This window comes from Microtus oregoni, unplaced genomic scaffold (assembly GCF_018167655.1).
Source record: "Microtus oregoni isolate MIOR12 unplaced genomic scaffold, Mior012 000003F_ref0000135, whole genome shotgun sequence".
Classification (NCBI taxonomy): domain Eukaryota; kingdom Metazoa; phylum Chordata; class Mammalia; order Rodentia; family Cricetidae; genus Microtus; species Microtus oregoni.
This window is the reverse complement of record NW_024543062.1, coordinates 70,232,940-70,248,794: the sequence shown is the minus strand read 5'-3', so window position 1 is coordinate 70,248,794 and position 15,855 is coordinate 70,232,940. Positions and strand designations below refer to the sequence as shown.

Below are 15,855 nucleotides of genomic sequence, written 5' to 3'. Positions count from 1 at the left end.
ATGCATTCACATACTACAAATATTACATGTGTAGTACTTCTACATGCATATTACAAGTATTATCTGCTTACTATATGTGTATTGGTCAGGATAGGCTCAAACTTATCTACAGGGAGTTATTCCTAGAAGGAAGTCTAAAAGCTATGAACAGAGCCCTCAATGCATCTGTTGGTGGACAGGGTCTGCAAAGTACTTCACGGAAGTGTTTCTTTCTCAACACCTTAGGAGCCAAACCAACATCTATAGCTGAGAATACGAAACTTTCTACCAATACTTAATTGCAAAAAGGAACTTTACTCTTTTCAAATGGTAATGACATAGCTTACTTACTCCATATGAGGTTAGTTTCCCAAAATAAGAAAGAGGAGGAAAAGAAAGAAGTACAACTGTGAATTGTAAGTAAGAAAACCACCATTTAGAAAGAAAACAAACCAAAGTAGGAGCCATGAATTTATAATGTATAATTCAAATGGAAGAAACTCAAGTTTCCTTCTAGTATTTAGAGTTTTGAGAAATTAGAGTCACATAAAACTTGAATTGAGTTATCTTGAATTATCTTTATATTTTTATTTTTTAATTTATTTATTTTGGTTTTTCTTGGAACCTGTCCTGTAATTAGTTCTTATAGATCCAGCTGGCCACATACTCATAGAGATCTGCTTGTCTCTGCCTCCCAAGGGCTGGGATTAAAGGTGTGTGCTATCATTGTCCAGCTGAATTATCTTTATTCTTATAATAGATAGTATCCATGACATTCCTTCAATCTTCCAGAATCCTGGTACCCTTGTTGCTGAAATAAATGGCTAATGTTTAGGGCGAGTATGAGCACTAATTCAATGTAAAACGTTAGTCCTGTGTCATTTGAGCTTCTTTCTTATCACTATTCTATGAGGGAGATATTTTAAAATTACATATTTACACTATAAACATAAGATTGCTAAAATCATGGTCTCCAAATTACTTTTATTCAAGATCATTCATTTAAGTGGGTATAACCAAAGTACTGAAATCTGTTCTCTCTGATTCTTATATCTGGCCTTCAAAGGTTAATAACAAATATAAACCCAATTTAATATTAATATTTTTACAAGGCTTCAAAATCAGTTAAATCTCCTAAACTCTTTGAACATCTAAAACAGTTCACCAGTAGTCAGCACTTCATGTTAATGATAAATGTAAGCAGATTTTTAAAGTAAAGTTAAGCTGGAAACAAAACTTTTTCAGAAACAGATTTTAAACGACTATGTCCAAGGTTTTAAAGTGGCACACTCGGATACATATAGGAAGTGCAGCTACGCCAGACTCTGTATCAGTAAATTCTAAGTAAGGGCAACCACCACGTGACCAGTTAGCATTGGGACAGAGTTGAAACAAAGAAATAACACTATGCCACTCTAGCCAGTGTGTGCTCTAAGAATTCAATCTACCTCATATTTCCTACACAGATTTCTGTTCTAGAAGTAATGAGCCTCAAGTCCCGAAAGAAATGTAAATCCCATCACCAGAATCCCTATGCTGAATTTTCTGAGTCGTTTCTGTAGGACAAGATAGTTTATCTAAATGTCAGTTAGCACTGTAAATTCATTTAAACATCCATTTAATTATCCAATTAACTCCAGTTAATTCCAATTAACACCTTCTTTTAGATATACAGCAAATAACCCAAGAACTTGTCCTTTAAATTTCTAAGCAAGATGCAAGGGTTTTCTGTCTGAAAAGAAGAGATTCACTGGAAACAAATCTCCACAAGGCATCCATACATACGTCATTAAGTTACTAATGTGAAACCAAGAAAGATTCCTGTAAAGTCTAAGATAGAATCCCTAAGGTATTGGAATGTGAGTTGGTACTGGGAACTGAGAAGGTGAAGAAAAGGCAAAGGGCATATTGCCCAGTAGTAGATGCAGAAGATACTTCAGATTGGACCAATAATGGATCGTTTATCTAATTCAAATCTAACATTAATGCAAAACTGAACTTCGGGGAATCATTTAAGCTTCACCGAGAGCTTAGTTATACATATATTACTAAAAACAAGAAAATGTGGCATGTGGTATGCGAAATTACAATTCTAGAAAACAACTCAATTAAACATAAGAGTGTGTTAAGAGAAAAAATTTAAAAAGACCTAGACAGAGCCTCTTGTAAGTCAAATACATAAAGCTTTAATGTCATTGATAAAACACATAAGCAATGCTTTGGTAGTGATAAATATTTCCGCCTTGAAATTTATGCTATTATTTTGAGATGTGGATTATTTAGGTGAAAATATGCTAACCATGCCACAAAAACCACTGCTAAGTTTATTTTCTATTCCAAGCATTCTTGCTTCTCTAACTACCTGTTACGTATTTAATCCAATTGCCTACCTGAACTCCAAATATTTTAACAGCAGAAAAATTCCCAGTGACAAGCTAGCATCTAGCCATCTAGCCGAGACAACACTGACAAGGAGTAAGAAAGTGGGTACAGAAGATTTTAGATTTCTGCTGTGGTTTTTCAATCCCTTGGATGCATTTATGAGGTGGATTAGCTACACCACGGGAAAATAACAAGAAACATTTGACACTGAAACTGCATGTCATTTCGATGTGATTGTACCTCTGCTTGCAGCCTCATACACAACCAAGGAAGCACGGATAGACAAAAAAATTTAACAAATGCAACAAATGCATCGGAAGAATTAGAAAGTGGGAAGGAAAAGAGTTCCTTGTCCACAGCGACTGCTCTACAGAGTCAAAATGGAGCGGTGTAGAGTCCCCTTTACTCCCTCAGTGTTCCTCTCCCTTTCTCTCCCTCCATTCTCCCAACATCTCCCCAGTCTTGCCCCCTTCCAAGCAGTATTCTTGAAACACTGCACCAAGCCACTCACCTGTCATCATTTTGCCAGCCTTGGTCCCCTAGCAGCAAATCCCGAAATCTGTACCTGGGAGGCAGAGGGGGCACTTCGCTCTCCAAATCAACCATTCTTCCTTAAGGGGTGGGCAACATCCAACAAGGGATGGAGGAGGGCAGCGAGGAGCAGAGAGAGAGTGCTGAAGAGGGGTACCTTTCAGAGGAAGGTGGCAGAAGAGCCTGGGGGGACCCGGAGGAGGAGGGGTCGCTTGGCCGGAAGCTGTGGCTGAAAAGGGGGCTGGCTCCTCTTCCCCAAGGATGTGATGGGGATGATGCAAACCGAGCACAGGAGCAAAAGTCTGGCTGCGATTCGAACCGGCGCTGCCAAGGAACCGCCCCCAGGTTCGGTGCCGCCTCTGGTCCCTGGGACCGTGGGGCGGGGGTAGGGGATAGGGAGGCGGGAATGCAAAAGTTTCTTCCCAGACAGAAAAAGAAATAAAAGGAAGAATCGCGCGGTGCCTAGAAAGAAGGCAGGTGGTGGGCGTGAGCGCCGCGTGATGGCCAGGCACTTTCCTGAAAGGCAGGGACCAGAACCTCCCACCAGGGCATCCCCGGCGAGAGAACTGGCTCTGGGTGCAGCCTGTCGGGGGAAGGCGGGAGCGAAAGCTTTGGGCTTGGCTCTCCCCGCTCCCTGCACAGGTCTTTCCAAGCAGTTGCTGGAGACCCAGCCAATGAGCCTCCCCCTCATTAGCATAACACAGTGACGGCATGAGGGTGCCTTGGGGACAACCAATGGGGGCGAGCTCATTAGCCTATTCCTGAGCTCCAGACCCTTCCCGGGAAGAGGATGAGGGGTCCAAGGAATGATCCCAAGTGTCACCAGCATCCCTGTTGTGGTCGCCTTCAGCTTCTGTGGACTTAGTGGAAATGGATTGTTCTTGAACAGGGAATCCCCGCTCTCAGCACGAGGAAAGCCCTTTCTCTCCCCGCTACCCCCCTCCCTTTTCTTACATTCTAAGAAAAAGGAGGTATTTCCCTGGTCTGAGGAAAATCGCTGGGCCATCCTTAGGAAGCAGCTATGAGGAATATTTCAATGAAAACTAAAAGAGCGTCCCGAAAACAGACAAGGCAAGACTCCTACTGAGTAGCTGTTGGTGGTGCCACCGGGAGCTTGTGGTCTCCTAGGTGCCAATGTAGGGGCGGACTTTTCACAAGGTCACAGTAGGAAAATAACTCAGAACTCCCATTTGGCTATTTACCAGCTCCTTGGACTTTTCTGAACCCTACTATCCTACTATGTTTGGTTCTACTTGCACACATTAGTTTTTCTTTCAGGGACAGATCCCTGAGGCACATATACGCAGAAACAGCATACTGCACCTCAGGAAAGCAAGTGCAGGCATTGCTCTGGCCCTTACAACAAGATTATCATGAATACGGGGCCACAATGGAGCCAAACAACAATTTAATAAACACATGTTTCCTAGGGTCAAGAAACACATTAAAGTAAACCAAGATTCTGCAGTCTTAAAGTGAGAGTTTAAATAAGAAACAGCAAAATGAAGATCAGGTAAACTTTTTTTTTCTTGTTGTGTTTGTTTTTAGTTTGGGGGGAAGTATGCTTATCAAAGATATAGTAATTAATTCATTTTGAATAATTCTTAGTGGAAATCATTTAGCAGAGAAGCCATAAAGAGAGCTAAAATACAGAAAGAAATCAACAAAATTGTCGTGAAAGCAAATGAAAATAGCAGCAAACAGTTGTAGAGGCACGGCCATGCTTTCCCTGTGCCTTCTCCTTCCTGCTCCTTTCTCTGTCCTAGCTTTAGATTCCCCAACTCTCCCAAGTTTGGTGAATGTGTTGTGTTCTTCCTTCAAACCCTCCAAACTTCATTTTGCTAGTGGAGTTAATTATAATCTTTAGTGATCTTCTATGTATTTTAAAGGTCTTTCTCCTCCTTTTTCTGTTCAGTGCCATCAAAATAGTCAAACCTCGTCCCATAGATGTATTGAGATGCTAACTAAAGAAACAAATGAAATAACTATCACCTGCTAGATGCAGAGTAAATGATATTTTAAGATAGAGCTGAGCTTCTTATTTTCTTTTTTGTGGCAATCTAAGTTGAGAGCTGAGTGATCAGATAAAACAGTACAGCATAGAATGAATGACTCTATTAAAAAGAATAAGTAAAGATCTGATTGGCTCCTAATGTCACACACAATTAGCCTTTAAAGACACTAATCATTATTTCCTACTGTACTCAGCCAAAACAGTTAGACACAACTATGATAAGGGAACACTGGCTTTCTCTGTACCACAAAGCATTGATAAAAGTAGTAAAAAGTTCCCAATTCTCCAACTTTAGGAAATAGCAACTCAATAATCATGCGTATCAAATAACTTATGATATTTATAATTGAGAGATCTTTTTGCTATACTTTTTTCCACTTTTAGTTGCAGAGTTTTTCTTTTGTCATTAATTTTGGATTCTAGTTCTCACACCTGATTTACACTTTTTTTTCCTTTGTTTCTTCTCACGACAAGACATTCCCTGCTGCTACAATATGTTTTCCTGTTCCAGGCTGTACTGCAGTTTCTCTTCACTGTGTGATTCCAGGATTTTTATCTCATCTAGTCTTTTTTTTCTGTGTATATGGAAAGATTTTAATCTACTATGGCATGAGATTCAATTTGGGGAAATAAATTGAAACTTGGTGCTTCACATTAAATTCTTAAACTATGTGATCCTAGCTAGTGTTGTCATATTTCCTATACATTTCCTAGTATGGATGAATAGAAGAGCTATCTATCTATCTATCTATCTATCTATCTATCTATCTATCTATGTTAATCCTTTATCAGATATCTTTCTTAATCTTTATCAGATATCTACACCTAATATTGACATCTATCTATCTATCTATCATCTATCTCTCTATCTATCTATCTATCTATCTATCTATCTATCTACCTCTGACTCTCTCTCTCTGTGTCTCTGTACACATGCGTATAGATATCTTACATTCAAGTCTCCAGTATTTAAGGAATCTAAGGAGTTATTTGATGTAAAGTTTATTTTTTGTTTTGTTCAGTTTTGATGGGTTTCCCAGATGACATTCTTCAGTTAACACAAGAACTAACATTGGCTAATTCATATCATTTTCCTACAAATGTCATTTCTTCCTTACATTAATCCAACCCCATCTCCATTTAACTTCTATACATTGGGGTTTGCAGTGTCCTTCAGGATTAACACACACACACACACACACACACACACACACACACCACAAGAAAAGAGATCGATCACATAAAAGCACTAGAGAAGATTAGTCACACACAATTTTTAAGCAACAGAGGAACCTTGTCACAAGCATACCTCACCAAAAATTTTCTAAACATGAACAAAACTATGCCCATATTCCCATATATTGTTTATAAATGCTCTTTTACATTTAAAAGGGGATATGATGTAGATATTAATAATTTGCTTTGGTATAGATCTTGTTTATTGATTCAAATTTAAGGTAAATTTTGTTATATGTATTTCTGATCTTGATTAAGGTATTGTGATTGTGTAGCTCATTTAAAGATGTAATGTATAATTAACAAATATAGGTTAATAGAGCATCATCTTTAATAGTCAAGATTGTAGTCATGATAGTTAGGTGTTCTAAAAATATAAAAATATATTTCAGTTAGTTAGGCATTCCTCAAATCTTTCAGAGACCTTCAGAATATGGCATTTAAAATGTTTTAAGAACTTAGGACTTTTCATCACAATGAGACACATCTGCTCCTGGTAGCACCAAGCTACTTCAAGAGGAAGATGGGCATCAAAGAAGCTTCTTATGGAGTTGGTTAGTCATTTGGGCAAGAAACTGCTCTTGCCTGAACTACATAACTGGACATGCAGAACCCACAGAGAAATGACTGCTGGTCTTGCCTAAAGGTGAGATGAACCTTTAGGGTTCCTGCTTCATGAAAAAGTCTGCAAGACATTCTACAGGATACAGAAAAAATGACTAAACTGTCTTTGAAATTTACTGCTTCATGGAAAAGTCTGCTGGATACTACTGGCCTGTAGGTTAAAGATGGATGCCCCAATGGTACAAAAGAACTTTGAGTGACTGTCCAGGCAGCAAGATGCCTCTGTCAATTTTAGAATTTTGGAAGTTGCTTACAATGCACTTCCAATTTACATAAGTAATATAGTTTATAGTTTTCCTTAGTTAGAATAAAAGATAAAGTAGAAATAAATATTGTAACTGTAGTTCTTGCTTGGTATCTGTCCTATTATATGTAGTTTTACTATGTTAAAGTTAAAGCCTTCCATTTTATTTAAACAGAAAAGGGAAAATGGTGTAGGAAGTCCTTCTGGCTATGTGTTTCTTTTATTGGTTAATGAATAAAGAAACTGCCCTGGCCTGCTGATAGGGCAGAGCTTAGGTAGGCGGAAAAGACAGAAATGAATTCTGGGAGGAAGAAAGCAGAGTCAGAGAGATGCCATTGATCCACTGGAGGCAGACACTGGGAATTTTACCTGGTAAGCCACTGCCATCTGGCAATACACAGATTACTAGAAATGGGTTAAATAAAGTTGGGAGAGTTGCCCAATAAAAGGCTAGAGCTAATGGGCCAAGCAGTGATTTAATTAATATAATTTCTGTGTGCTTATTTTGGAGCTAAGCTAGCAAGGTGGCTGGGAACTGGGCAGCAGCATGAACAAGTGGGTTTCCTTACAACAAAACAATTATACTAATAAAGAGTATCAAATAAATGTTAATAATTCCTTAGTTTTTGAAATTTTAATTATATTTTCTAGAAAACACATTTGAAGACATTTTTCAATTTCTGTGTATCTGACTAACAAATATTATTTTCAAAAAATTTTCCATCCCAATATATTGATTACACAAATGTTTATCACAAGAAAATATTAATTCCTATAAGAAAATAATGGTTTTATTAACAATTAATAATTTATTCATATCTTGTTCAAAATTAACATAATTGCAGTCAGAGAATAAGATGGATTATTTTATCTGAAACTTAAAAATATTTGTGTGTATGCATATGTATGTGTAAGTGTGTGTTTGTCTGTGTGTGTGTGTGTATACATAGATACATAATTAATGGTCGAAATCTACAAACTGTTATTGATTATGTCTATTTGGTCCTAATAGACTACTGAAAAATAAAATTTAAGGAGAAAACAAAAACATTGCATATGTTAGGCTGTGTACTTCATGGACCTTAATATGTAGGCAAAGAGATGCCACTCATGCAGATAATAGCTTTAAGCTTTCTAACATAACAGTATGAGTGTGTTCGATTGTAAGCAGTTACTTTGACTTGAATTTATCATAATCCAATGGGTAAGGGATTGGAAGTAGTACAAGTGGGGAACTGGCTATGCAGGAGTGGTAGTGGAGTGTGAGGGGTTTCAGCGCAGTGAGTACCATGAGCTGCTGACCATACAAGAACACCTGATTCTAAATTTGGAAAACTAAGAGGGGGTATCTTCTGATGAAGGAGCTGATATTTATACTGTTGAATAAAAAATGAGTGGTTTTGTATAGACAGTAGGGGTGGCATGTCCTTGAGTACAAGTAACAGCTAGAAGGAGGTCCTGGTGAAGGGCTGGATAGAAGGCTGAACAGATAAGAATACTTACAGCATAAGCACAGGTGTCTCAGTTTGATTTGAACACTCATGATAAAAGTTGGGTAAAGCAAAATGCAGACCCACAAACTCCAGCAGGGAAGCTCCTTGCTATACCAAAAGCCACACGAGGTAACATATCACCAGGTAAGCCTAACACCCACTGACTGCCCCCACTCCCTCAGTGTCTAACTCTCTTAACACCAACTACCTCTCCAACCCTCATTAGCACACAAGTCCAGGAGAAGGCCCTGCTCCACCGTAGGCCACACCAGCAAGCAGAACTCCAAGTAGGTCGCTCATCTGAGAACAATCCCTATTCTCTCAATGCCCAGTCACCTTAACCACAACCATCCATCCCCTACTTATCCAGTCCTCCCATACCAGCAGAGGCCCCCTGCTCATGCAGATGACACACCAGCCACCACAACTCAAGACAGACCACCTACCCCAGACTGTGCCCACTCAATAACTATCCAACCTACCTACATGTGGCCCCATCACTCCCCATTACAGTATACAGGCCCCCAACTTCTGTGGTTAAAACAGAAGCTATACCACCTGCCAGAACTTTATTCCCCAACTCAAGTGCAAAGTCCCTGCTTGATCAGAGGACACCTTGGCCATCAGAAGTCCAGTCCACAACTCAGATGGAGCCCCCACTACTCAATCACAAGCCTCTACAGCCTGAAAAACAAAGAGGAAACAGAAATGAAGGATCGAAGATGCATCTATAATCACACCAAACCCAGATACCTACACACCAGTGTAAGAACACAATCAACAACTGCCAAGGCAATATGTTACCAACAGAGCCCAGTTATTTTACTGCAAAAACCCATGAATATTCCAACACAGATGAAGTACAAGAAAACAACCTTTAAACCAACTTTATGAAAATAATGGAGATCATTAAAGGTTAAATGAATAAATCTCTTTTTGAAAAGCCAAGAAAAAAGCAATAGTTAAAAGAAATGAATTAAACTGTTCAAGACCTGAAAATGGAAATAGAAACAATAAAGAAAACACAAACTTAGGAAATTCTGGGATGGGAACTACAGATACAAGCATTACCAACAGAAAACAGTAGATGGAAGCGAGAATATGAGGTTTTGAAGATACAACAGAAGAAACAAATACATCATCCAAAGAAAACACTAAATATAAAATATTCCTGACCCAAAATATACAGAAAATCTGGGACATTATGAAAAGACCAAGCCTTAAAACAGTAAGAGTAGAAGAAGGAGAAGGGTCTCAGATTAAATGTTCAAAAATACTTTTAACAAATTTATAGAAGAAAATAGTCCTAACTTAAAAAAGATCATGCTTATAAAGGTATAAGAAACTTAGAGAACACCAAATAGATTTGACCAGAAAAGAAAGTCCATTTACCATATAGTAATCAAAAATCTAAATATACAAGACAAATAAAGAATATTAAACTCTAGAAGAGAAAAAGAGCAAATAACATACAAAGGTAGAGACAGAACTATTAAAAATGCACCTGACTTCTCAATAGAGACTCTAACAGCCAGAACAGCCTGGATAGATGACTGTGTCTCCAAGGGACCATAGATGCCAGCGAAAACTACTATATTCAGCAAAACCTTCAATCACCATAAATGGGGAAAACAATATATTACCTGATAAATTCAAGTTTAAAAAAATATGTGAACACAAATCCAGCTCTATAGAAGGCACTAGAAGGAAAACTCCAACTCAAAGATGTGAACTGCACTCATGAAAACACAAGAAATAAATAATCTCACAGCAACAAAAACAAAAGAAGGAATGCATGCACACACTACCAACAACAAGAAGAGAAGAAAATAACAGTTATTGGTCATTATTATCATTCGATGTCAATAGACAATTTCCTAGTTTAAAAAAAAAGACAGATACTAACAATGGATACAACAACAGGATTCAACCTTTTGCTGCCCATAAGAAACATAGTCCAACATCAAAATTAAACATTACCTCAGAGTAAAGTCATGGAAAAAAATTTTCCAAGCAAATGAAAAATTTTCCAAGCAAATAAATCAGGGAATGCAGGTTACAAAATAGAATTCAGTAAAGGTGGAACAAAGCCCTTATAATGCTTTCCAGAAGGCAGATTATATGCTATTCTTATGGTACTAAAGAACCTCTCAATATAGTTACTGATTCAGACTTTGCAGAAAGGGTTGTCCTGCATGTTGTATCTGCTGAATTTATACTAGATGTTATGGAATTGACCTTATTATTCATTCAGGTGCAAGACATAATTAGGAATAGGCTTTGTCCTATATAAATAATACACATCCGATCCTATACAAGTCTGCCAGGTCCTCTAGCACAAGATAATGCAGAAATTGATCAATTACTGATTGGAAGTGTGTTTCAGGCCTCTGAATTTCATAAAAAAAAATCTCAATAGCAAAGGTTCAAAGAACGAGTTTTATACGACTTGGCAACAAGCTAAGGAGATTATAAAGAGCTGTGCTACTTGTTCTTTCTATAACCAAACAACATTGCCTGAAAGGGGTAACCCTAAGGGTGCGCAAAGAAAATGCAATCTGGCAGATGGATACATTCCACTTTGCATAATTTGGTAAATTAAAGTATGTACACCACACCACCGACACGTTTTCAGGTTTTCATTGGGCAACCACCTTGAGCTTAGAAAAGGTTGATTCAGTAATCACACATTTATTAGAAGTTATGGCTATCTTTAGCATTCCTGCACATATAAAGACAGACAATGGGCCAGCATCTGTATCTAAAAAAATAAAACTTTTTTTGCCTATTACAATATAAAGCACATTACAGGTATACCAAATAATCCTACAGGTCAGTCAGCTTTAGAAAGTTCAAATAATACTATAAAGGATATGTTGAACAAACAGAAAGGGATGGAAAATACCCCCCAGAAATGATTTTATAATGCTTTATTAATCCTGAATTTCCTTAATGCTAATGAGAAAGGAACAACAGCAGCGGACAATCATTGGATAATGGGAAAAAGTTCTGAATTGAATCAACCAGTGTATTTCAAGGATGTGTTGATCTCAGAATGGAAACCAGAAGATGTGCTATGTTGGGGAAAGGGTTTTCCTCTTGTTTTCACAGGAGAAGAAATGCTATGGATACAATCAAAATTAATAAGGATTCACTTTGATAAGGAAAAAAATCTCTTGATAAAGAGAAATGACAGCTCATCTACAACAGCAACAACCATACAGGTTATAAGGAAAGCATATAGGGTTGGCGATGTGGGACAATTTTGTATTCTGTCAATTATGTTTTAAATAAACACTGTTGGCCAGTAGCCAGGCAGGAAGTATAGGCAAGACAATCAGACAAGAAGTAGAGGTGGGCAATGAGAACAGGAGTATTCTGGGAAGAAGGAAGCTCTTTTTGCAGTCCCACCCAGACACTGAAGAAGAAGGATGTGACCTGCTCCACTGAAAAAGGTACTGAGACATGTGGCTAACATAGATAATACTAATGGGTTAATATAAGTTATAAGAGCTAATAAAATGCCTGAGCTAATGGGCCAATCAGTTTATAACTTATGTAGACCTCTGTGTGGTTTTCTTTGGGGCAAAATGGCTGTGGGACCTGATGGGAGGACAGAAACTGGGCAGGACAGAAACCCTAACAAGCAGGCCCACATGTTGCAGGGTTGTGGCGGGGTTCTGCTCTTATCTTTATAGAAAAATACACATCATCAAATATTCAAGAGACCCTAGATATTTGAATGTTGACAGAAGAAAAAACAGCTATCCACTGAAACTCATCTAGAAAACAGAATATGGATTATGAGTCCAGGTACTGGATACACAAACATTTACACACACACACACACACACACACACACACACACACACACACACACACACACATATTCAGCTGGTTTTGGAGTTAGACTTCTCTAAATCTAAATTTGTTGTAAAAAGGTACATTCAGAGTTTTTGTCTCATATTGGAAGCCATCTGTATGGGACAGAAGGAAGACTTTAGGAAAAAATTTACTTTCTCCATGTCTGTTTTGTTTATATTTTTTATTGAATGCATGTGTCTACGAATGATGCTTGAGTTTTCCATGATGAACTATAGAATTTCCTACAGATCCTTTTCCTGCAGTAATCCTTGAACTTTCCAGGAAGAAGATGGGACCCCACAGCAACAACTTCACCTGTTTGAGATGACTTCGTGATGCTGATAGCACTACTATAAGACTGGGTAGCCGGACAGTGGTGGCGCACGCCTTTAATCCCAGCACTTGGGAGGCAGAGGCAGGCGGATCTTTGTGAGTTTGAGACCAGCCTGGTCTACAACAGCTAGTTCCAGGACAGGCTCCAAAACCACAGAGAAACCCTGTCTCGAAAAACTAAAAAAAAAAAAAAAAAAAAGACTGGGTTAGGGGTACCAGCTGCTGAAATGGTGCACTGTCTCATGCTGTTCTAGCCAGAACTCCAAATAGGGCTTTGGGGAAAACCCTATCAACTGCTCAGAAATCATTTGCAAATATACTAGACAGTAATTTTGAAACTTAACCATCACTTTATTTTGGAGGATCTCATTAAGAGACCCTCACCTCCATGACAGTGGGAAGCATTTCTAGAGGACAACACTGCCTATCCCAAAAAAGTTTGTCTTTAGAGTTGGGAATACCACTTAGGGGTTGGTGACTACTACTTGTACTAGATAGAGAGTAGGGGTGAAAATTATGTTTGTTCTAAAAAAAGAAGGGGATAATAATAGTGGAAAATAGAGTGAATACTTGTGAGCTATTATTTATGGATAACTTACATTGGTATAGTTTTTGTATATTGATACAAGTTCAAATTATATTTGCAATTTTTGTTTACGTTATTTGTATACCTATGCAATGTTATTCTTTCAGATTGTATATATTATTTCTACCACTATTTAGGGCATCTTGTATATTGATTCAACTTTTAGGATATATTTTCATATTGCACTATATATTACTCCTACCTCTGATCAAGATATGTAGCAGCGTAAATGAATGCAGACAGATTGTAATAATATATACAGCTTTAATGGGGAAATAGACTTACAGAACCACAGGTTCCCGCCGAGAACAGGAAAACAGAAGGGGCAGCGGGCTCATGCTCGCCAGATTTATATGTAAACATTAGCCTGAGGCGAACACGCCCCCCCATGGGGGTTGGGCTATCCCTACATCTCCCCCTTTTGTCTAAATAAGACAGAACTAAACCAAATACAACTATATATAATAATAACAAATAATAAATATAACAAACAATATTGAGAACAAAAGTTTTGTTAAACATTCTATCTCAAGGAGTCTAAATAATGTAGAGAATAACTACAATTATATAATCTTCAACTCTGTCAAAGATCTGAGAAGGAAATAAATATTACTTAACAAACGAGAGACATCCAAAATGTGTAACAAATGACAGAGACAACTGATTACCTGGGCAATCACCCAAAGTCTTGTTTGTAATGTTGAGTCAACCAACTTTGGCTAAGGCATAACATAACTGACATACCATTATTAAAGGCAAGGAACTTTCTTAGAACTATCCTACCCTGTCTTGGCAAGATAAGACAATCCTGTTTTATCCACTTATGGATATTCTGTATCTTTGTCAGTAGTTGAGGTATGTATTTTTCTTAACCCAAAGGCCAGTTCTACCAAGAAGACAAGCTCCCAGTGGAGTGTCTTTGGTGCTTAATGTTCTCTCGGGAGTAGTGTGGTGTTGCCAGGAGTGATTGTGTCTCCTTGGTACAGAATTCTAGGTTAGATTAAGAAGATTCTAGGTTAGATTAAAGGCCATTTTCTACAGCTCTTCGAAGAGGCTGAAGATTATACTATCTATATTAAATATAATCTCTATGTATCTAAAATACTGATTAACCTAAAAATAAATATGACAAACATATAATTGTCAATACCTTTCTAACTTGAGGACTAAGAGAATAAACAACTGTGCAATATAAAAAGACAATGATCTTCAACTGTAAACAATGTCATTACATATCAAATGTAAACAATGTTATTATATAAATAGTATCAGAAGTAGAAATGTACATTGTAATATGGTAGATGTATCAATACAATATAGACAAAGTTATAAGCATACTCTTATACAAAAATAGAGGTAGGAACACTCACATTCAATATTCAATATAACAATATACAAGAAACAGTACCAATACAATTTTCTAAAAACAGTAATTCACAAATACCAATCATCCCATCAAACCAGCTAATCCCCCCTTTTTTAAAAAAATTTATTTGCACCAAGTGTAGCTGCGTAAATGAATGCAGACATATTGTAATAATATATACAGATTTAATGGGGAAATAGACTTACAGAACCACAGGTTCCCGCAGAGAACAGGAAAGCAGAAGGGGCGGTGGGCTCATGCTAGCCAGATTTATATGTAAACATTAGCCTGAGGCGAATACGCCCCCTAAGGGGGTTGGGCTATCCCTACAAAGCTACTTATTCACTGTTTATATTTTGAGGTTATTGTCATTTGTTGCACATTTATTTACAGACTATTTAATATTCTGGCATGAAGTCTTTATGTTGTACAGGTATTATATATGATAGGTCAATAGTTGTTCATGTTTGTTGTACATAGAGTCAGATCTTTACATTCTTTAGATACATCGAGATTGTATTCTCTCTAGATAGGTAATCTTTAACAACTTCGAAAATCTGTAGAGCATGGCATTTAAATAACTTGGGGTTCTGTTGATGTGAGACATGACCTTTCCTGACAGTACCAATCTATCCCTGAGAGAATATTGAGCGCCAAAGACATTCCACTCAGAGTTTATTTTCTTCTTGGCCCAATTGGCCTTTCGGCAAGGAACTGCCCATACCTCAAGCACTGACAAAGTACATGGTATCCAGAAACAGATAAGAAGGACACAAGGAAAAAGACTGTCAAATCTTGACAAGACAGGGTAAGACAGTTCTGAAAAATTTCCTGCCTCTGAAAATAGTCTGTCAGTTATGCTAGCCAAAGTTGTTTGTGTCAATGCTGCAAATGAGACTTTGGGTAATTGCTCAGAAAGTTAATTGTCTCCACCATATATTGCTCACTTTGGAAGCTACTTGATTGTAATTCCTGCCTAGGCAACTAATATTATCTCCCTTCTTAGGCCTTCCATAACGTTGAAGATTAGATAGTCATAGTTACTGTACTCTTATGATCTAGCCAAGCCATTTCCTATACAAGACATAAACCCCTTAGTATAAAATGCTTATTAAAACACTTAGCATGCATTTCTTGCTTAATATTGTTAAGCTGGTTGTAATTCTAATTATACTTTTGTATTGGGTTCAGAACTCTCTTATT

The 15,855-nt window shown here is 37.6% G+C and overlaps 1 protein-coding gene across 1 annotated transcript in view; it reads right to left on the bottom strand.

Moving 5' to 3' along the window:
• Positions 1-3,502, bottom strand: part of Kcnt2 (potassium sodium-activated channel subfamily T member 2) — a 374,550-nt gene extending 371,048 nt beyond the window's left edge. Inside the window, exon 1 of the mRNA XM_041649255.1 lies at positions 2,873-3,502. Coding sequence (XP_041505189.1) covers positions 2,873-2,967 — 95 coding nt within the window. The 5' untranslated portion in view covers positions 2,968-3,502. The remainder of the gene's footprint in view (positions 1-2,872) is intronic.
• Positions 3,503-15,855: the final 12,353 nt, after the last annotated feature.